This window comes from Chlorocebus sabaeus, chromosome 12, assembly GCF_047675955.1.
Source record: "Chlorocebus sabaeus isolate Y175 chromosome 12, mChlSab1.0.hap1, whole genome shotgun sequence".
Lineage (NCBI taxonomy): Eukaryota > Metazoa > Chordata > Mammalia > Primates > Cercopithecidae > Chlorocebus > Chlorocebus sabaeus.
In genome coordinates, this window is record NC_132915.1 from 92,111,649 (window position 1) to 92,134,858 (window position 23,210).

Consider the following 23,210-nt stretch of genomic DNA (forward strand, 5'->3'; position numbering starts at 1 on the left):
TGTATTAAGTGAAAATGAAAACCATGTCGGCTCTCTCCCTTTATAAAAATGAGATTCAGGTATTGCTTAAAATGAAAATACATCTATTTTTTCTTGCTGCAATTGTAGCACCCTTTTAGAGCTTCCTCAATGAAGTGAGATGATTTTAGCCCTCTATCTCAGGGGCTGACAAACTTTGGAGCATGGTTCAAGTATACCAGTGCCTGTTTTGTAAAGAAAGTTTTCTCATTTACGTACGGATGATCTATGTCTGCTTTCACACTCCAACAGCGGAGCTGAGCAATTATGACAGAGACTCTATGACCCACAAAGCTGAAAAGAGTTACTATCTGGCTTTTACAGGAAATTTGCCATGCTCTGCACGTGGATGGACATCTAACCTTTAGTTATGCTGCTACAAAAACAAGCATTCACATATAGTATTGTTAGCTGTATTCACAAATGTATCCAATGGAGGGACAGCTTTCCATGGGTATTTGAATATTCCATATCACATCTGTTTACATTTAATAGGTTATTTCCAAGATAATTCTCTGTAGAACTGAAATCTGCCAAAATGTCCTCAAAATCAGAGTTGCAGTTTACAGGATAGTTAAAAATATGGCTTTCAGTGTCATAAAAATATGATTCAAAGCAAGATCTGTCACCTAACGGTTGTTAGTACCTGCTAAGTACCCAGAGAGGACTACATAAGCTTGGGCATGGCACTTGAAGTCAAGATTGGCTCTACTATTTTCTCGTAGAAAATTAGACATCTCTAGTCAAGTGACTTAAGCAACATCACTAAGAACTTCTGCAAAACGAAATGAAAGGACAAAAATTGAGGGGTGAAAGATGACCTTTAACTTCCTTTGGGGAAGCAAGGTTTTCTTGACCTTTAAAATAGTCTCTCCCAGAAAAATGTTTACTTCTCCTACTTTTTCTTTTTAAAAGCTTGTCATTAGAGAGAGAGAGAAAAAAAAAAGTACATTAAAGCCGTGGCCCTCTAATGATCATATTCATCTCAAAATTCCACATAATAAATCAGTACAGCAAGGTAGCAAGGTTGTAATAGTTGTGATTTAAGACATTAAATGTATTTGGGGGCAAATTGAAGTTTAGAAAACTAAACAATAAGCTCCTAGCATTAGAAGTGTTATTGCACAGGACTGTCTCTGGCAGCGGGAAGAAATACACTCACACACACAGACACACCAAGTTAAGCCAAACAGGGATACAATTTCAGTCAAAAAGAAGTCTTAGCTCGTTTCTTCTCCTAAGTGATCTATCATCACACAATGAGATAATTCATCTCAAGATCATATTTTTATTAAAAATTAAAATACATTCATTTCCACATTTTCAAAAAGCTAGAAAGATCCAGAATGCTTTGTCTGACAATTCTTAGCTCTATCTTCGATTTCCATTTGAAACTGCAAATCCTTTTTTAATATTCATTCATTTCACACATACACCTGAAGGTCCCCTTTTGTTGGGCACTAGGGAGCAGAAATAAATCTGACCAGATTCTAGTTCCTCAAGGGACCCTGTTTAACAGGGAGAGCAGATAAGTAAATGTCCACTTAGTGAGGGGATACAGTGTGATTCTCCTAGCAAACCTCTGATGCTACAGATGAGGAAACTGAGGCTCAGAGTAATTAACTTATCAAGGGATACACTTAGGAAATAATGAAGAAAGGATTTCAACCTAGGATTGAAAGGATTTCTGATCCCAAACCCTTGCCTCACTGTCTCTCAGCCTGGAACACTGCAAATAGTGTATTTTAGGGTCCTATAATTGAGAGAGTACAGGATTGGGATCAGAGGACAGAGTGGTAAACTGTCCCACAGTCAAGGCAGCAGGGATATAGTAGGTGGAGTAGGGGAGGAAGTATCAGAAAGGGCCTTCACAGATTTGGAGACATCAGCTCTGAACAAGGATACGTAGCAAAGGTCTGTGCAGTGGAGAAGAGCAGGAAGGGTCTCCCAGCAGAAGAAATGGGGGCAAGGGCAACAGTCAAGAAATGTGAGAACCTTGATAGATATGAATCTTTCTGAATGGCCTTCAGAAGGAGCCAACAGGAAGGATGCCTTGGCTTAGCCAATATCTGCTAGTCTCAGTCAATCACACCACAGGGATACTGGGCAAGGAATGTTCAGATACAGCTTCAGTTCCTCACCTGGGGGGTGGAGCAGAGGTAAAGGAATTGCCATTGCCTGGGGGTTGCCACAGCCAGCCCCACAGAGGCAGCTGTACTGCAGCCTTCATTACTGGCTGTGATGCTGAGCCCCAGACTACACTGACCCTAGCATTAGCAAGAAGGTGATGGATTACATAAAGACCTTTGAGCTCCAACTGAAACCTTGGCAGCAGAAATTTGTGCAGAATTTTAACTCCAGTGAAAAGTTTTATGAAAGTCCAGGAAAGCCAAACCCACAGAATCACAAACAATTAGAAGAAAGGGATCGTAGCGAAAATCTACAATCTCCTCCTTTTGCAGAAGAGGCACCGAAGAAGCCTTGGCAGGTGGGGGAAGGCTAGATGACTTGGCCAGGGTCTCATAGTCAGTGAAGAGGTGGAGTCATGACTTGAACCTATGGCCAGGCATGTAGCTCAGGCCTGTAATCCCAGTACTTTGGGAGGCAGAGGCAGGCAGATCACTTAAGGCCAGGAGTTGGAGACCAGCCTGGCCAATATGGCAAAACCCTGTCTCTACTAAAAATATAAAAATTGGCTGGGCATGGTGTCGCAGGCCTGTAATCTCAGCTACTCAGGAGGCTGAGGCAGAAGAATTGCTTGAACCTGGGAGGCAGAGGTTGCAGTGCGCCAAGATCACACCACTGCACCCCAGCCTGGGAGACACAGCAAGACTGTCTCAAAACAATAAATATTAAATAAAATAAAAAGACTTGAACCTAGGTCTCCTGACTCCAGTTCAGTGTTCCATTTCACTTGAAATGACTTCATAGGAACTCTTCCTGACTTCTCCACCTTCCCACCTTCCCCACTCCATGTTATGCTGGTTTCCATAGTGCCTGTGTTTAACTACATCCCAGCTTGGACAATCTGTCTCCTCTGCTAAGCAGGACACTTCATTGGAAGCTGAGACTGTATGTTTTGTCTGTCTCCCCAGTCTGCCAGGGCTAGACATATAGAGGGCACTTAGTAAATATTTGTTCATAGTAAAGGAAATTGTGACAGAGTCAGAAGATGTGGGTCTTAGTCCCGGCTACATGAACCTATAGTCCATGGGACTATGGACAAGTTACTCAACCCTCTGAATCTCAGCTTCCTCATCTATAAGATGATGAATAAGAACATGATATAGTGGAAAGATGATGGGATGTAGAGCCTATAAATGCATATAAACACAGGCACCGAATGAACTGAATGAATGAAAGATCACCCTCCTCTACCAGAAATCCTGAGGGCAAGGGGATTTCTAACTTATTTTGTATCCATAGCACTTGTAGGCCTCAGGAAATGATTGCACTAAACCATGTAAGAATATATGAGTACACCAGCAGTTATATAACCGGGAGCAAGTACCTGTGATTTCTGATCCTTTATTTCCTCATTTGTAAATTGGAGATCATGATACCTTCCCAAATGGAGTGAAGATAAAAGAGGTCATGTGTATAAAATCACTTTGTAAACTGCAAGCACAACACAGATGCCAGTCATCACTTGGGCTGTTTAAAAGGACTTCCTGATGAATAGGATCTAAGTACGTTTTCCAGAAAGGAAAATATACTTTCCAGAGAGGAGTAGTATCCTGAGTTTCAGATGATATTGTTTTCCCAGTTAACACATTGAACTGTTAAGCAAGGGGCACAAGAGCAGCATGATACATCCAAGCGGGAGGTGAAGTTCTATTTTTGGCAACAAAGGAAACAACACTGGAAGCAGATGGGGCGGTGAAACCATGGCTCCTACAGAGTCCCTGCCAACCACTTTGAATCATCTGCCTTCTTCTGACAGCTGGAGTCCCCTCACTTCTGTCTTTACTCTTTTACTAGTTATACACCAGAACCCAGGGCCACTGCATCGGCCTCCAGGGATGCCGTGCTTCAGAAGCAGGAGACACTGCATTCTCCATGTCACTCTCCAGGCTTGCTGCAGATGTGTGAGGGCAATGTGTGTGGCTGAAGGTTGGGTCATCACCAGAGAAAGGCTGGCTGGTGACCACCCGGCGTTCCCACTGGACAGCATCACTTTGGTAAGTTTTTCATGCTCCAAGCCTGGTCCACCCTCTTGTGAAGTGACAGGCTGGGTCCTGCAGATACCCCTGGCCTCAAAGAGGCTAACCTTTGGTGACTAAACTCACAAGAGACAAAAAAAAAAAGTAAACCACAGCATATGCATATTAATTTGCAACTCAATTTGGCAAACATATTTGAGTTCCTACTGTGTGCCAGGCACTGTGACACGCGCTGGAGAGGTAATGATGAATGAGACCCATCTGGTCACTGCCCTTGTGGAACTTACAGTAGGAGGGAAAGGTAATTAAACAGGTAGTCACTAGACAGTGTAACTAGCATAAGTACCATGAAAAGAAAAACAACAAGGTGCTGTTGAGAACTTGCTCCAGACGTCGGGGGCAGAGTAGGCTTTATAGAGAAAGTTAAAGCTAAGCAGGAATCAGAAAAACTAACAAAATTGTCAGGTAAAAAGCAGCAGCTTTGAAGTGGGAGTGGGGTGAAAAGAAAGAAGACGGGTGCTCCAGGCAAAAAGAAAGGCAGTCAGAGGTAAGTGAGGTCTTGATGCCATTGAATATCTATCTAATAAAAGGTTGACTATGGAAGGACCCAGGAGTAAGAGTTCAGAAATGGGAACAAGTATAGCTGCCGAGGTTGGCAAGGGCTCTATAAGGCGTGTGCAGGAGTTTAAGCTGCATCTTCTTGATAAGCCATTGGGTTACCCAAAGTCAGTCAAATCAGCACATTGTCTACAGGAAGAAAAATGATGCGAGTAATCGATTTACCGGAAGGTTATTCGATACATGTGGAATCAGGACAAAGAATATACACTTCCCACTGCAAGTTTTCTTTCTGCCTTGACTCTGACCTACTTATAATGCCACATTTTGCTGGTTCCTAAACCCAGTGGAGGACATTGTTCTCTGGGGGTTTTTGCAAATAATGCACTTCATTCAGCCTTGAGGAGCTGAATCAATAAATGCTAACTTGGGGTGGTAACCGGAGAGGAAAATGGAAGAATCTCATGCTTGCTGCTTCCCTCCAAGAAACTGCAAAACATTATTGAACAGGTTTTTGGCTATATACAGTGAAAAATTCTTCTGCTGAGAAATACAAACTTTCACCATAATAAATACTGTTTTGATAACAAAACTGTACTTTTCTCAAATACCCAGATGGAAGACCATATGCAAAATAAACTCTAAGGAATTTTTTTATTGGCCATCTGCTAAAATTGGAAAGAAAGCCTGCATCCGCGTCGACTCTTCACAAAAATTTTCACTGAGAATCCCACTCGCTTCTGCCTGGTGCCACCTGCTGATCACATTTGAGTACCAGTTTTGCAAATGAAGAGCAGGGTAATGTGGGTATTCCTCTTTCTTTAATGAAATAAACTTAATCCTAATTAATGTAAGAAATAACCTACAAAGTGTCAGGTTTTCAATTGTTTTACAGAAACTCACATTTCCTCCTGTTGTTGCCAGGACTCACAAAGCAAAGCCCCTGCACGCTTACACCTCTGAGACCTCACTTCCAAGGCACTGTCAGGACATTGTTTTACTCTCAGGATTAAGTGCACTACCTCTAATAAAACCCTGTGTTTGGCTTTCACCTGTCAAAAATGTCAATGCATTATATTCTTTAGTATGTCAATTCCACTTTGAGATATCTATCCAAAGGAGATGCTGGCACAGGTGTATAAAGATACCTATGTGAGGATATTCCCTTCAGCATCATTTGTTGAACCAAAAAACATGAGAATATCTAAATGTGCATCAACAACAGGTGAGGCATTTTTTTTTTTTTTTTTTTTTTTTTGAGACGGAGTTTTGCTCTTGTTTGCCCAGACTGGAGTGCAGAAGTGTGATCTCGGCTCACCGCAACCTCTGCCTTCCTGTTTCAAGCGATTCTCCTGCCTCAGCCTCCCGGGTAGCTGGGATTACGGACACCTGCCACCACCTCCGGCTAATTTTTGTATTTTTAGTAGAGAAGAGGTTCCACCATGTTGACTAGGCTGGTCTCGAACTCCTGATCTCGTGATCTGCCTGTCTTGGCCTTCCAAAGTGCTGGGATTACAGGCGTGAGCCACCGCGCCCAGCCAACAGGGTGATGATTTTTAAAGTCATAATGTATCTATGCAGCACTGGCATGGCAAGATGTCCTGCGCACATTCAATGGGAGAAAATGAAGGTTAAAGAAAAGAATGGATAGTATAATCCCATGTTTTTAAAGAAAAAAAGCATTTTATTTCTTTTTCTATTTTATTTTATTTTATTTTTTTTGAGATGGAATCTCGCTCTGTCGCCCAGGCTGGAGTGCTGTGGTGCAATCTCAGCTCACTGCAAGCTCTGCCTCCCAGGTTCACACCATTCTCCTGCCTCAGCCTCCCGTGTAGCTAGGACTACAGGTGCCCGCCACCACGCCCGGCTAATTTTTTTTTTTTTTTTTTTTTTTTTTTTTTGTATTTTTAGTAGAGACGGGGTTTCACCATGTTAGCCAGGATGGTCTCAATCTCCTGACCTCGTGATCCGCCCACCTCAGCCTCCCAAAGTGCTGGGATTACAGGTGTGAGCCACCGCGCCCAGCCTAGAAAAAAAGCATTTTTAAAGAAAAAACAGTTCTGTGTGTTATAGCTATATTTGTTTATACACAGGAAAAGGTTGAAAGGATACACGCTAAATAAAAGCAATTTCTGAAGAGTGGGGACTTTTTTCCACTTTTTACTTTACACATGTCTATATTATTTGAATTTTTACTTTCAATGCATTGTATTAAAACAAAGGAGCTACTAAAATAACAATGCCACATTCTTTTTTTTATTTTATTTTTTTGAGACGGAGTCTCGCTCTGTCGCCCAGGCTGGAGTGCAGTGGTGCGATCTCAGCTCACTGCAAGCTCTGCCTCCTGGGTTCACGCCATTCTCCTGCCTCAGCCTCCTGAGTAGCTGGGACTACAGGTGCCCGCCACCACACCCGGCTAATTGCCACATTCTTAGAAAATCAAGTTTGCAGCTAATAAAGCATTTCATCATCACGTGATAAAATGTGATGCTTTGCTTCAGAAGCAGGAGACCCTGTATTCATTGCATTTCATCATCACAGACTCACTGGATGCTCACTTGCTCTAAGGCTTGAATTGCTTTAACATTCAAGAGATGAAGAAATGGGACTGAGTTGAGGAGAGGGAACCAAGATCCTGTAAGGAACAGATGACGATGTCAGGGAGCTCCAGCAAACGACTACTGTGGGGTTTTTAGAGTCTTATTCTGTATGTACTAGGCCCTAAACCAGCAGTTTTTAAACTGATTCCATTCTGTGGACAAAGAAATCCTCCTTCATATTAGAGAACTATCCAGTCCTGAGGACTTTCAGCATCAATTAAATGGGCTTTGAAACTTCAGGGCTTAGAACACTAAAGCAGGAAGACCAGAGCAGTCACCTAACTCAACCTCCCTGTTTTACTGCTGAGGAAAGAGTCTCCCTGAACAGCTAAAATCAGGCATCAATACTTGAGCAACAAACACTTGCCATCTCCAAGGAATTAACTTTCCTTCTTCTCCACTAACCTCCTCCTCCTCTTGGGTTTCCCATCTTGGCAATTAGTGACTCAGCAGACTCCTGAAAGCACCAAGTCTGCCTTCTTCCTCACCCTCAGTTCTATCAGTCTACAATTCCCATTAATGCCAACTTCCAAATATTCTTCACCTCTGATCCTTCTCTGCCTAAGATTCCTGCCTGAGTGTCTCCATACAACCTTCAGCATCTCTTCTGCCTAGATGAATAGAACAGCCTTTCTAACAGGTCTCATTTCTCTTCCCTCCCAATCTACGCTATCCTCTCCAACAGACTGCCTTTCTAATACTAAAACCTGATAATATAACTCCCGCCTCTCCACTTAAAACCCCTGCATGGCTTCCCCTTGATAAGTGCTTTACCCTGGCATTCAAGACCCTCTGTGATCCACCATCTCCTTCTCACACCTCATCTAGGGCCAGATCTTTTTCATTTATTTTTATTATTTTTTTGAGACAAGGTCTCACTGTTTGCTCAGACTAGAATGCAGTGGCATAATCTTGGCCCACTGTAGCCTTGACCTCCTGGGCTCAGGTGATTCTCCCACCCCAGCCTCCCGAGTAGGTGGGACTACAGACATACACCACCATACCCGTAAATCGTTCATACTTTTAGTAGAGACACGGTTTCGTCATGTTGCCCAGGCTGGTCTCGAACTCCTGGACTCAAGCAATCTGCCTGCCTCAGCCTCCCAGAGTGCTGGGATTACAGGCATGATATGGTTTGGCTGTGTCCCCACCCAAATCTTATCTTGAATTATAGCTCCCATAATTCCCATGTGTTGTGGGAGGGCCCCAGTGGGAGATAATTGAATCATGGGGGCGGTTTCTCCCATACTGTTCTCTTGGTAGTGAATAAGTCTCACAAGATCTGACTCTTTTATAAGGGGTTTCCCTTTTCACTTGGTTCTCATATTCTCTCTTGCCTGTCACTATATAAGACATGCCTTTTGCCTTCTGCCATGATTGTGAGGCCTCCCCAGCCATGTGGAACTGTGAGTCCATTAAATCTCTTTTTCTTCATAAATTACCCAGTCCCAGGTATGTCTTTATCAGCAGCATGAAAATGAACTAATACAAGGTGTGAGCCACCGTTCCTGCCCTAAATCCTTTTCTCTTAAACTTTACTGACTCCAAACTGCTCATCATTCCAAAATGCAATACTATTTCATGACTTCGTACCTTTGCACAAGCTATTGTTTCTAGGTAGAATGCTCTTCTGTGGCTGGTCTGCCAGGTAAACTCATTATACAAAATCAGGTCCGGTGTCACCTCTACCAGGAAGCTCTCTCTCTCCCTCTATTCCATTTGCCCTCAGCCCTGTCCATCCCTGCTCGCCATCACCAGCAAAGTTTTACTCCTTTTCTCTGGAACATTTCTGTACCTTATACACACATCTATTCAAATATCCTCCCACATTATTACACAGAAGGGAAAAGTATTGGCACTGCAGCCAGTCTTCCAAACTGTGTTACCCCGGCCAAATGACTTAACCACTCTGTACCTCAGTTTCCTCTCCTATGAATAATAGAAGAATCCTGCGAGGGTTGCTAAAGAATTTTAAATTAGGTAATTGTTATGGACTATATGCTTGTGTTCCCTCCCCACCTCTGAATTCACATATTGAAACCCTAACCCCCCAGGGGATGGTTTTAAGAGATAGGCTCTTTGGAGGGTAATTAGAGCATGGAGGTGACCCCACACGATGGGACTAGTCTCCTTATAAGAGGAGGAAGGCAGCTAGTCCTCTTTCTCTCTACCAGGTAGGCATACAATGAGAAGGTGACCAGCTATAAACCAGGAAAGGGCCCTCACCAGAACCCAACCATGCTGGTATGCTGATCTTGGATTTCCAGCCTCCGAAACTGTGAGAAAGAAATGTTTGTTATTTAAGTCACCCAGTTTATGATATTCAGTTATAGCAGCCCAAACTTCCCAAAACAGTAATCTAGATAAAACACTCAGCAAATGTTGCTATTGTTATTGTTATGTATTCATTCTTTTAGAGAACTTCCACTTTCAGCCAAACTGTAATAACAGAAACTTGCTTGACTCTTGCCCCACATCGCTCAAGCAACCAAAAAGTAGACAAAATATGTTAAACAACAGTTTTGAAGACCTGGATATGAGGCAACAAAGGACAGTGATTCCTGAGAGGCAGGAACTGAATGATGTGAACCCTAGGATTGCCCCAGATTACTACCTTAAGAAAGATTCCAGGCTGCAGTGCAGAGTGTAGGGGCAGCAGGACCTTGGTGAAGCCCAGTGGATGCCCTGAGTTGAGAAAATGGAACTGTGAGTCAGGGAAGACTGAGATAGCCAGAGTTCTCAGGACAGAGTATTGGGAAGAACACTTTTGTACAGAGAATTCTGGAGTGTCTCCCTTAAATGTTTTGCTGGGTACAGATCAGCATGCACGTGAGGAAACTATTCAAGGCCAAACTACCTGAAAAACACCCCCAAAAAAGCAGAGGTAGCAGTGCCTGGTGTCCACACAGAGCCAGGAGTAGTGTCTTTCTCACCAGCCAGACTAGAAAACATCATGATTCGTGGAGCACTGGGTAGAGAACACATAAGATTCTTGCTTGAGTAGTGAGGAACAGTAAGCCTTAGACTGAGTACCACTCCAGTCCCGCCTAACAAATCTTGAAAATCTTGAAATAGACCTGAAATCTATTTCCAAGTAACTTAACTGGATCCTACAACAAAGTTCAAGAATATGTGCAGGAATACGGAAATATCCAACATCCAAATAAGGTAAGATTCACTATATCTGTTACCCAGCGAAAAACTACCAGACATGAAAAAAACATCGTGATATGGGACACAATGAAGAGAAAAATCAAAACCAACTCAGAATGAGCAGAGTTAGAATTAGGAGACAGTGACATTAAGAGAGAGATAATAATGTATTCCATATGTTCAAAAAGTTAAGTAGAGGTCGGACGTGGTGGCTTACGCCTGTAATCCCAGCACTTTGGGAGGCTGAGGCGGGCAGATCATGAGGTCAGGAGATCAAGACCATCCTGACCAACATGGTGAAACCTCATCTCTACTAAAAATACAAAAAATTAGCCGGGTGTGGTGGCGGGCGCCTGTAGTCCCAGCTACTCCAGAGGCTGAGGTGGGAGAATCGCTGGAACCTGGGAGGTGGAGGTGGCAGTGAGCCAAGATTGCGCCACTGCACTATAGCCTGGGAGACAGTGAGACTTGGTCTCAAAAAAAAAAAAAAAAAAAAAAGGAAAGATACACCATGTCGATGGGTCAGAAGACTCATTGTTAAGATGTTGATTCTACTCAAAGTGATACATAGATTCAACACAATTCCATTCAAAATCCCAGCGGGCTTTTTTATAGACAATGAAAAGCTGACTCTATATTTCATATGGCTGATCAAAGGACTACAATAGCCAAAACAACTTTGAAAAAGATGAACAAAGTTGGAGAGCTTACATTACCTGATTTCAAGGCTTATTATAAAGCTATATCAAAATAGTGAGGTTTTGGCAGAGAGACAAATAGATCAATGACATAGAATAAAGAATTCAGAAATATACCTATACATATTTGGATAACTGTTTTTGATACTGCTGAAAAGGCAATTTGGAAGAGAAAGATTAGTGTTTTGATCAAATGTTTCTGGAACAACTGGATATTCATATGCAAAAAGGTGAACTTCAGTCCATACCTTACACCACAGACAAAAATTAACTCAAAATGAATCACAGACTAAATTTGAAAGCTAAAACTGTAGAACTTTTAGACAAAAACATAGGAGAACATCTTTTGAACTTGGATTAGATACAAATTCCTATTTAAGACACAAAAAACATGATCTATAAAAGAAAAAACTGATAAATTGGACTTCGTCAAAATTGAAAACTTGCTCTTCAAAAGATAAAAAGGGAATGAGAAGACATCTCACGTACCCCATAAGTATATGTACCTACTATGTAGACACAAATATTAAAAATTAAAAAATAAAAAAGACAAGGCACAGACTGGAAGAAAATATTTACAATTGGTATATCTCATAAACACCTGTATTCAAAATATATAAAAACTCTCAAAGCTCAATAATAAAAATAAACAATCCAATTTAAAAAAATAGGCAAAATGTGTACAGACATTTCATCAAAAAATATATCTGGATGGCAAACAAGCACATGAAAAGAAAGCTCCACATCATTAGTCTTTAGGAAGTGCAAAATACAACTGATGACAGGCCACTACATACCTATTAGAATGGCTAAAATTAAAAAGACTGACCACTGGCCCCACACGGTGACAGCCAGGAGCAATGGCTCATGCCTGTAATCCCAGCACTTTTGCAGGCCAAGGAAGACAGATCAGTTGAGCTCAGGAGTTCAAGACCAGCCTGGGCAACATGGCGAAACCCTGTCTTTAAAAAACATACAAAAATTAGCCAGGTGTGGTGGCCTGTGCCTGTAGTTCCACCTACTTGGGAAGATCGCTTGAGCCTGGGAGACGAAGGCTGCAGTGAGCTGTAATCAGGTCACTGCACTCCATCCTGGGCAACAGAGCGAGACCCTGTCTTAAGTAAATAAATAAATAGACTGGCCATTACCAAATTCTGGCAAAGATATGGAGGAACTGGAATGTTCATACTTTGTGGATTGGACTATAAAATGACACAACTACTTTGGAAGACAATAAATACTTTATTTAAAATTAAATGTACACCTACTGTATGATCCAGCAATTCCATTTTTAAGCATTCACCCAAGAGGAATGAAAACATGTCCACGCAAAGACTTACACACAGGTGTGCATAGTGTATTTGTCACAGCCAGAAAACTAGAATCAACCCAAATGTCCAGCAGCAGGTGAAGGTCTAAGCAAACTGTGGTATAAACATTCAATAGAATACTCCTCGGCAATGAAGTATTGATACATACTACAAATATGGATGAATCTCAAAATAACTGAAAGAAGCCAGACCTCCCCCCAAAAAGGAGTGCCTGTTATATAATTCCATTTACATAAAATTCTACAAAGTGCAAAGTTATCTTGACAGAAAGTGGATCCACTGTTGCCTGATGATAGGAGAAGAGGAAAAGAGGAAAGAAGCGAAGGAGGGGCTGGGCACTGTGGCTCACGTCTATAATCCCAACAATTTGGGAGGCCGAGGCAGACGGATCAGTTGAGGTCAGGAGTTCGAGAACAGCCTGGCCAACATGGTGAAACCCCATCTCTAATAAAAATACAAAAATTAGCTGGGCATGGTGGCACATACCTGTAATCTCAGCTACTTAGGAAGCTGAGGCAGGAGAATCGCTTGAACCTGGGAGGTGGAAGTTGTAGTGAGCCGAGATCATGCCACTGCACTCCAGCCTGGGCGACAGAGCAAGGCTCTGTCTCAAAAAAAAAAAAAAAAAAAAAAAGAAGGGAAAGATGGAAGGATTACCAAGGGACACAAGGAACCATTTCAGCATGATGCATATGTTCATTATCTTGATTGTGGCGATGATTTCATGGCTTTTTACAAATATGAAATGTATAAAACTGCACATTCTAAATATCTGTAGTTTATTCGATGTCAATTATATCTCAACAAAGCTGTCTGTTAAAAAGTATAAGACAACTAGGCTCTCTGCAGAGTCTCAAAATATCTCCTTACTAGACAACTAGGCTCTCTGCAGAGTCTCAAAATATCTCCTTACTAGACACTAATTAAAAAGGGAAAAATAGTAACTTTATAGTGGAGAAATCTAGCAGACACTACTTTAAGTGATCAAAGTTAACATCACCAGGGATAAGACATCTTGACATCATGTACCTAACAACATCACTTTCATAGGGTTCTTGCCAAAAATGTCTAAACTGAATCTAACATGAGAAATATCAGACAAATCCAAATGTAAGTTCGTTCTTAAAAAAAAAAAGATAACTAGCCAATTGTATTAGACTGTTCTCTCACTGCTATAAAGAAATACCTAAGACTGGGTAATTTATAAAGAAAAGAGGTTTAATTGGCTCACAGTTCCACAGGCTGTACAGGAAGCATGATGCTGGCACCTGCTCGGCTTCTGGGGAGGCCTCAGGAAACTCTCAATCGTGGCAGAGGGCAAAGGGAAAGCAGGCAAGTCTTAGGTGGCTGGAGTAGGAGCAAGAGAGAGAGGAGGGAGGTGCTACACACTTTTAAACAACCAGATGTCATGAGAACTCTATCACTATGCAACACCAAGGGGGGATATCTGTCCCCATGTTCCAATCACCTCCCACCAGGCCCCACCTCCAACACTGGGGAATTACAATTCAACATGAGATTTGGGTGGGGACACAGATCCAAACTATATCACCAGTGTTCTTCAAAAGAGTCAAGGTCACAAAAGACAAAGACCAGGGAACTGTTACAACCTAGAGAAGACTGGGGGAAAATGACAACTAAATACAATGAGGGATCATGGAGTGAATCCTATACCAGAAAAAGGACATTAGCAGGACAACAGGCAAAATGCAAATTAAGAGTGTAGGTTATTTCATACTATATCAATGTTAATTTCCCAGTTTCAGTCACTGTGTAAGATGTTAACATTAGAGGAAGTTAGATGAAGAATTTGGGGTCTCTCCCTGTCCTATTTTTGCAACTTTTTTGTTAAGTTTTAAATTATTTCAAAGCAGTTTAAAAACTGAAGGCAAAATAAAGACATTTTCAGACAAATGAAAGCTGAGGGAATTTGTCACCAGCAGACCTGCACTGCAAGAAATGTGTTGAAGCGAATTATTGAGGCCAAAGGAAAATAATACCAAATGAAATCCCAGACCCATTCAAAAGAATGAAGAATGCGGGAAATAGTAAATACATGAGTGAGTATAAAAGACAAATGTACCCATTTTTTAGTTTCTTTATAGGATAATTGACTTTTCAGAGCAAAAATAATAACAACGTATTGTGTGGTTTACAACAATGTCAGAAGTAAAACAGATGACGATAGCACAAAGGATGAGGGCGGGAATGGAACTATACTGCTGTAAGGTGCTAATATTTTACTTGAAGTATGTAATACTCAAAGGCTAATGTGGTAAGTTAAAGATGCATTATAAACCCTAGATACCAGGGCTAGGATGAAAACCAAAAAGATTTTGAAAAGATGTATAGCTAAGAAGCCTAAAAAAGAGATAAAATAAAATACTAAAAATATTCAATTAATCCAAGAATAAATAGAAAATAAATAGTAAGACGATAGACTTGAATCCAACAGTTAGCATTACATATTAAGATTAACTGGACTAAACACACAAATCAAAAGGCAGAGACTGTCAAACTGAATAAAAGACCACACCAATTTCATGCTGTCAACAAGAAGCACTCTTTAAAAATGCAGATAGGTTGAAAGTAAAATAATGGTAAAAGATATACCATGCAAATACGAAGCCAAAGAAAACTAGAGGTGCTAAATTAATATCAAACAAAATAGACTTCAGGACAAGTTACTGATAAAGGAGTCAAATCATCAAGCTAATAATGGAGCTTCAAAATGCATGAAGAAAACACTGACAGAACTAAAAGGAGAAGCAGACGATCCAAACTTAAAGCTGGAAATTTCAACACTAACTTAGTAACTGATAGAACAAGTAAGTAGTAAAGCAGTAAAAAAAGATGTGAATACCACCAATAGCAACTTGACCTAATTGACACTTATAAGATGCTACATCAACAACCTCAGAATACGTATTATTTCCAAGTGCCATGAAACACTCATCAAGATGGACAATATATAAGCCACAAGAAAATTCTCAATAAATTTAAAGAGACTGAGATAATACAGAATATACTCTCTGCTGTCAACAAAATTAGAAATCAATACAAAAAATACTTGGAAAGTCCCCAAATGACTTAAAAAGTAAACAACACATTTCTACATAACCCATGGGCAAAGGAGAAATCCCAAGAGAAATTAGAGAATATTTTCAACTGAATTATAATGAAAATGTAATATACAAAAATTCCTGAGATGTATCCATAGCAGTGCCTAGAAGGAAATTTGCTTTAAGATTTAAAAATCAGTGATCTTAGATTTGTAGCATGGCACATTACTCATGTTTGTGGTGCTGCAGGTGTCAACAAACCTACTGCACTGCCAGTTGTATAAAAGTGCAGTATAATACAATTACACACAGTACATAATACTTGATAATAAACTACTATGTTACTGGCTTCTGTATTTACTATAGTATACTTTTTATTGTTATTTTAGAGTGTACTCCTTCTACTTCTAAAAAAAAAAAAAAAGTTGACTGTAGGATAGCCTCGGGCAGGTTCTTCAGGAGGTATTCCAGAAGAAAGCACTGTTATCATAGGAGATGACAGCCCCATGCATGTTACTGACCCTTGAAGACCTTCCAGTGGGATAAGATGTGGAGGTGGAAGACAGTGATACTGATGATCCTGACCCTGTGTAGGCCTAGGCAAATGTATGTGTTTGTGTCTTGGTTTTTTAACAAAAAATTTAAAAAGTAAAAATAATTTTAAAAGTTAAACACAGAAAAATGCTTATGGAATAAGAATAAAAAGAAAAAATTTTTTGTATAACTGTACAGTGTGTTTGTGTTTTAAGCTAAGTGTTACTACAAAAGAGTCTAAAAGGTTTTTAAAAATTAAAAAGCTTAGAAAGTAAAAAGTTACAGTAAGCTAAGGCTAATTTCTTATCAAAGAAAATTTTTTAAAAATAGATTTAATGTAGCCTAAGTATACAGTGTTTCTGAAGCCTACAGTAGTATAATATCCTAGGCCTTCACATTCCCTTACCATCCACTCACAGACTCACCCAGGGCAACTTCTAGTCCTGTAAGCTCCATTCATGGGAAGTGTACTACATAGGTGTACCATTTTTTAACTTTTATACAGTATTTTCCCCTTTCTATGTTTAGATACAAAAAAGACTTACCAGTATTAAGTACAGTACCATGCTATACAGGTTTGTATCCTAGGGGCAATAGGCTATACTGGATAGCCTGGATGTGTAAGAGCCTACACCGTCTAGGTTTGTGTAAGTGCACTCTATGGTGTTGGCACAACGATGAAATCACCTAATGACACTTTTCTCAGAATGTGTGCCCGCCAAGTGACTCATGACTGTAGTTGGATGCAGAGCTGTAAAGATGGGAAGGAAAGGTATTCCACATAGCAACAACAGCATGAGCAGAGCCACAGAAGAGAGAAATTGGGGTGTAATTATGAGGAACAGCTGAGAGTTATCTTTTAAAATTAACTTTATTGAAGCATAGTTTGCGTACAATAAAATGCACCCATTTTACGTTAATAGTTCCATGAATTTTAAGCAATGTGTATAAACCCACGTGACCACCATCTCACAGAAAACGTCCTTTAAAAATTATCACTTCGAGCTGTTTTTGTGTTTAGTAAAGTATAATTTTATTACAAGTTTTATAATTCAATATTAAAACCAAAACAATACAGAGGCAATAAAATAGACTATAGAAAGCATATGCCTTTGAAATAGCTCTAGGTTTTAAATCCTACTTCTCAAGCAAGTTGCTAAATTTTTCAAAGCCTCAGTTTCCTCATCCATAAAATGGGGATAATAATAAAACCACCCTCACAAGATTGCTGTGAAGATTAAAAGAAATAATGTGGGCTGGGTGTGGTGGCTCATGCCTGTAATCCCAGCACTTTGGGAGGTGAAGGTGGGTGGATCACTTGAGGTCAGGAGTTCGAGACCAGCCTGGCCAATGTGGTGAAACACCATCTCTACTAAAAATACAAAAAAAAAAAAAAAAAGAAAAGTAGCCAGTGCGGTGACACACGCCTGTAGTCCCAGCTACTCAGAAGGCTGAGGCAGGAGAATGGCTTGAACCAGGAGGCAGAGGCTGCAGTAAGCCAAGATCGCACCACTGCACTCTGGCAACAGAGCAACACTCCATCTCAAAAACACAAAAATAAAAATAAAAATAAGTAAAATATGTTAAGCTTCTAGCACAAAGCCTGGAACATAGCAGGACCTGTAAATGGTGTTAGCCTTATCACAATTAGACAGGCATTGGTTGTATAGTTACCCCAGAGTTATGGGCCAGACTGTGAAATTTGCACACAAAGGCTTTCAAAGGATCCTAAATGAAACTGCCAAAAGGCTAACAAAAATGGCAGGTCTAAGTTCCACTTCCCTACTGATTCCACTTCACAATCAGTGGTGAGGGCTCCACGGTATTACATGTTCAAACGTAGTGCTTCGAGATGGAATGGGTCACTTGACAATTGATTCTGGAACAAGTTTAAAGCAAAACACTTAAAAGGTTCCCCATGAGTTTGTCAGACCTGCTCCCTGGCCTTTAAACAGAGCCTGACCTCCCACATCTCAGGCCACAGGAAGCTGGGGAGGCCACGGCTCTAGGATTCCCCCAGTGGCCCCATTCTACTTGGGGGCCCAACTGCCTGCTCTGGCTCCAGCTCCCTGGCTCTCCAGCATCCTGACTCCATGATCCAGCTCTGATATCTGTCTCCTTGTGTCAAGACCAGTTTCTTCAGTTTACCTACCTGTCACCCTACTCGTTCAACTCTGCAAGCTGTTTTGACAGCTGCCAACACCTACTGTGTACTGTTAAGACGCTCCCTTAGTCTTAGCTTCCTGGGACCCCCCTGCCCCAGCTCCCAGCACACAGGACCCAGGACACAGTTGCAACCATAATATAATTCAGGGGTCATGGGGACGGAGTGCCATCTACCTGAGCAACAAAGAGCTGGAACTCGTCAGGCAGAATCCATGAGCGAGGGTAGAAGTTGTACTCCTCAGGAAAGAGATTCTGCATGGTTCTCACTGCTCTGCTCAGAGTAATTTTACGCACCATCTCCGTCATGCCTGGGGAGAAGAGACGCTGTGAGGTTTTAACAACAGTGGGCTACTAGCTATAAAACAGCCATTATTTGGGACTTTTAAAACCACCCACCCGACATATTCTCTTTTTCAGGCAGGATTTTTAGAAAAGGTCTGAGTTGTTCCCCACAGCGGTGACTCATGGTTTGGAAAGAACTACTGAGTTAATGAAAAACCTGAGGTAATGGATGGGTGTTCTTTTCTCTTTATAAAAATGAAGCATAAGTTTGAAGGAATGAGTTTTCACCTAGTTTATTCTTTGTCACCCCCTTAGGTAATGAACAGGGAACCATTTATATCTTGCACTTAAAATTTAATACCTTCTTTAATCTGGGGCCACCCTACATGCTTCTGGGATTCCTTCCATCTTGCACCCTAGAGAATATTATCTAGTGGACTCCAGTTACATTATGAGAGGCTTAATTAAGTTTCTTTCTTTTACTGTTTCATGAGTATTAAAGGCATGAAATAGGAAAACACACATCTTTCAGCATAAAATCTGTCTCCTTGAATGAAGGACAGGAAATAAAAAGAATACCATGATTTATACTTTAAGGGAAAAAATGCAATCTGTAGGAGTTCCTCAGTTATAAGGACTAACACTGACATTGATCCTATCTCATTAATTTGCCCAGAGGGAATTAAAATGTCTCACTGTTATAAAACATGAAAAGAACGGTGGATTTTTTTGTGTGTGTAACATCACTAGTAACTTTGACAAGAGAAGAAACTGAGTACTATATAGTGTAGCAAATTTTAAGCAAATAGGTAAAAATTATTATCAATTTTAACATGTTTTGTTCTTTTTTCTTTTCTTTTTTTTCTTTTTCTTTTTCTTTTTTCTTTTTTTTTTTTTTTTTTTTTTTTTTTTGAAACACAGTCTTGCTCTAATGCCCAGGCTGGAGTGCAGTGGCATGATCTCACCTCATTGCAACCTCTGCCTCCCAGGTTCAAGTGATCCTCCCACTTCAGCCTCCCGAGTAGCTGGGACTACAGGTGTGTGCCACCATGCCTGGCTAATTTTTGTATTGCTTTTGTTTTTATAGAGACAGGGTCTCACTATTGCCCAGTCTAGTCTTGAACTTGTAGGCTCAAGCCGTCCACCCGCCTTGGCCTCCCAAAGCCCTGGAATTACAGGCGTAAGCCACTATGCCTGGCATCATCCGTATTTCTTTTTCTTTTTCTTTTTAGGCAGAGTTTCGCTCTTGTTGCCTAGGCTGGAGTGCAATGGGATGATCTCAGCTCACTGCAACCTCTGCCTCCTGGGTTCAAGCAATTCTCCTGCCTCAGCCTCCTGAGTAGCTGGGATTACAGGTGCATGCCACCACACCCAGCAAATTTTTGTATTTTTAGTAGAGAAGGGGTTTCACCATGTTGGTCAGGTTGGTCTCAAACTCCTGACCTCAGGTGATCCACCTGCCTCAGCCTCCCAAAGTGCTGGGATTACATACGTGTCCACCACACCCAGCTATCATGTTTATTTCTTAAGACAAATATCACTGCCAAAAATGAAGGCTAAAAATGTCCTTTATCCTGAAAGAGACCAAACAGTTCCATTACTGACACTAGAAATGTGCTTAGCAAAACTATTTTTAATAGAAAATACGAAGTTCCATGTCAGCTTGGCATGCCCAAATTATCACACATTCCAAATGGGCAGTCAGAATGAATGAAGTTCCTCTAAATTCCCACGTTCAGAAAGTAAAGGGTAAACATCTGTGAAGGAAAGTTTTAAGAACCACCTTCTTGCTTCCGTCAGCATATTAAAAAGTGCAATAAATCTAAAGGTTCCAGCTTCAAGATGTCAGTGTCCAGGTCTTAGTTGTTGTTTAGAAGGATATAGGGAAGGATTAAGTAAGAAATAAAGGAGCTTAAAAAGCACTAATAAACTGTTCTCTAACATGAACTGTTCAATAGTCAAGAAAACTCACTGAGGACACTGTTCTGAGCTTCCCAAGAAGGGAGTCTGGAAAATCACAGCTATTTCCTTTTATTCCCCCACAAAATTAGAATCATTGCATTATAAACACAAGAGCTGACCACAAGGTAAACAAAGCAAAACTTCAACTTTTTTGGAATCCTTTTGCTTGAGGTTGACCAACATTTTAGTTACCGTATTGAACTGAAAGCCTTCATAACTAACTGTAATACAGCACCTTACTCCACGTAGAGGATGCCTCCTGACCAAATATTGTTGTGGTATTTTCTGCATTTTAAAGTCATTGTGCCGGGGGAAGGTTCTCCCTCCAAAATCCCTCAGCAGGTCAGAAGGGCTCACACAACCCAGAGGGCTGTGAGTACATGAGGGCAGTCTGGGTGCTCCAGAAAAGTTTTCTGAAAATGTATGTCCTGCAAATTCAGTCAATATTCATTTAATATCAGCAATGGCTCCTTCTGTAATGTGCATCATCAGGCCCCACACCAGCTAATAAGCGTTTCCAAGTTTACCTTTGTGTCTCCAGGCAGTTTTCTACTGAAAATGGCCAACTTAAGAAGCACCCCTGGAAGCCAGGCACTTCCTGCCTGCAGGCGGGAGGCAGCTCACTCCAACCCTGCCTGAATGCCTGTCCTCCAGGAGGCACTGGTGTAGACCTCTCTCATTCCACTTAGCACCAAACCTTTGCTCCTCCATATCTAAGCTGTGCTACTATCCAGTGCCACCAGGCAGTTTCTGGCCCCTCACTAGAACCCACATGGAAGCTGCTGGCATCTCCACCTCTGGAGGTGGCTCAGAGACAGGTGTGGGAGTGGCATCTTCTCTCATTATGATCCTGACAAGCACAGCAGGGTTTCTAGCTGATCCAGGACACATGTTCCCAGAGAAAATCTGTGAGAAGGGAGGTCATGGCCAGCTCTGCTGACTTCAGGCCCTACTGGCTCCAGGCCCTGTCCCGTTTCCCTAAGTAGCTGCAGCACCTGACCTCTTGTCACCTGTGTCCCCTCCCTGGGCTCTAGGACCAATTCCGATCTGAGATAGAAGCTCTAGGTCTAACCCCCAGCTCCCTTCTGCTAAAAGTCTGATCTAGACTTTGTATTCCAATCAGATAAGAAGAATTTTACCCATTTTTCCGGTGCTCTATTGCTTGTCTCCAAATGTTGGTGACCTTATCTTTTGCTCCTGGAGCCTGAGCAGCTGCCTTAGCAATGCACAGAGTTGAGGCCTTTTCTTTGTTCTCTCCAATGCCCCTCCTCTCTCTAGCCTCTCCTCTGTTCCCCTCAAGCCCACTTCGCAAGGGCTGGATTCCTCCTGTCGGTGACTTTAGCCCAGTGTCTGGGGTCCTGCTACCTAACAACAGCTCCTTTTGAGGTTGACTGTCCACCTAGGTTTCTCAATAAGGTCTCTCCCTAGATGTCTCTATGAGGGCAGTTCCCCTATCAATTGGGAAAACTTCTTAATTCAGGTGGGAGTTTCTGACACCAAGGGCTTACCTCCTGCCCCTCCTTCTGAGGCAGGCCTGGGTGCTTCCGTCTGCTATGCTGGAGTCTCAAGTCCTGGTGGGTCTCATCCCATTCAAGTTAACTGAGAGCATAACAGTTCAATATCAGGTCTGCCCAGGCAGCCCTACTTCACCCAGTTAACATAAAACAAAACAAATCAAAATTGAGCTATACTTGGAGCACTATTCAATCAAAATATTATTTATAACAATAATTCTTGGCAAAAACACATCAGAACCACCAAACAACAAATAAATACTTTCAGATCCATCCTATTCTATTCCCATTGCCCCTGACTCATTCATCTCTCGGGTGGATGTTGTAGCAGACTCTTAGCTACATCGCTGTTTCTTCTGTCAGCCATCTCACCCATTTCTAATGTGTCCCTCTGGCTGATCTTGCTAACATGCAAGCTGACCCGTGTCACTGTCTGGCTTAAAAATTCCTCAGTGGCTCCCCATGACTTTCAGGCTCTAACAGTGCTATACTTGGGTTCCTGCTCATCACCCCTTCCCTACCCCGCTCACCTGATGCCCTCTAACCATGGTGGGCCACTTGCCCTTTGCTGAATGAGCAATATGCTCAAGGCATTCTGTCTTTGCACCAACTCTGCTCCCTTGTTTGGCATGGGGATCGGGCCCATCCATCCTGGAGGCTCAGTTTCCACGCCAGTCCTCTTCTCCAGGATCTCTCACCCTGCTGCTCCGTGGGCAAATCTGGGTTAGGTTGCCTGCCCCTGCTCCAGACCTCCACAGCATTCCAGCTTCCTCCAGCATAGCCCTTAGGCTGCATTTTTCTTCTCTCTTTACATGCCTTTCTCTGTGTCTTTGTAGCTCCAGAGCCCAGACCAATGCTTGATAGATGGCTGTCCCCACATGTTCCTCACTGAAGCTCCCTCCCTCTCCAGCAGAAAGCCCCCTTCTCAGGTGGGCTCTCAGGTACCACCTGCCATGTGATGCCATACATCTCAGACCCTGAAGCTCAGCAAAAGACCTGCTCAGAAGCTGAGAATGGACAGTTTTGGACTTTCTTAGAGCTAAATTTGATATGTCTAATCTGATATGTCTGATTTAGATACGTCTAAAGAAAGTAGACATATCTAATAATCTACTTTCTTTAGACGTATCTAAATCAGATTATTTTCATAGAAAGTCTTAATTCATCAG

At 41.7% G+C, this 23,210-nt stretch overlaps 1 protein-coding gene across 2 annotated transcripts in view; it reads right to left on the bottom strand.

Moving 5' to 3' along the window:
- The window catches only part of TTLL11 (tubulin tyrosine ligase like 11), a 281,019-nt gene that overhangs the window by 190,627 nt on the left and 67,182 nt on the right, over positions 1–23,210 (bottom strand). Inside the window, exon 3 of one of the 2 annotated variants that reach the window (XM_007968180.3) lies at positions 18,458–18,591. The exons of the other annotated variant lie outside the window; for it this stretch is intronic. Within the exon in view, the coding sequence (XP_007966371.3) occupies positions 18,458–18,591 (134 nt within the window). The remainder of the gene's footprint in view (positions 1–18,457; positions 18,592–23,210) is intronic. 2 annotated transcript variants of the gene reach the window in all.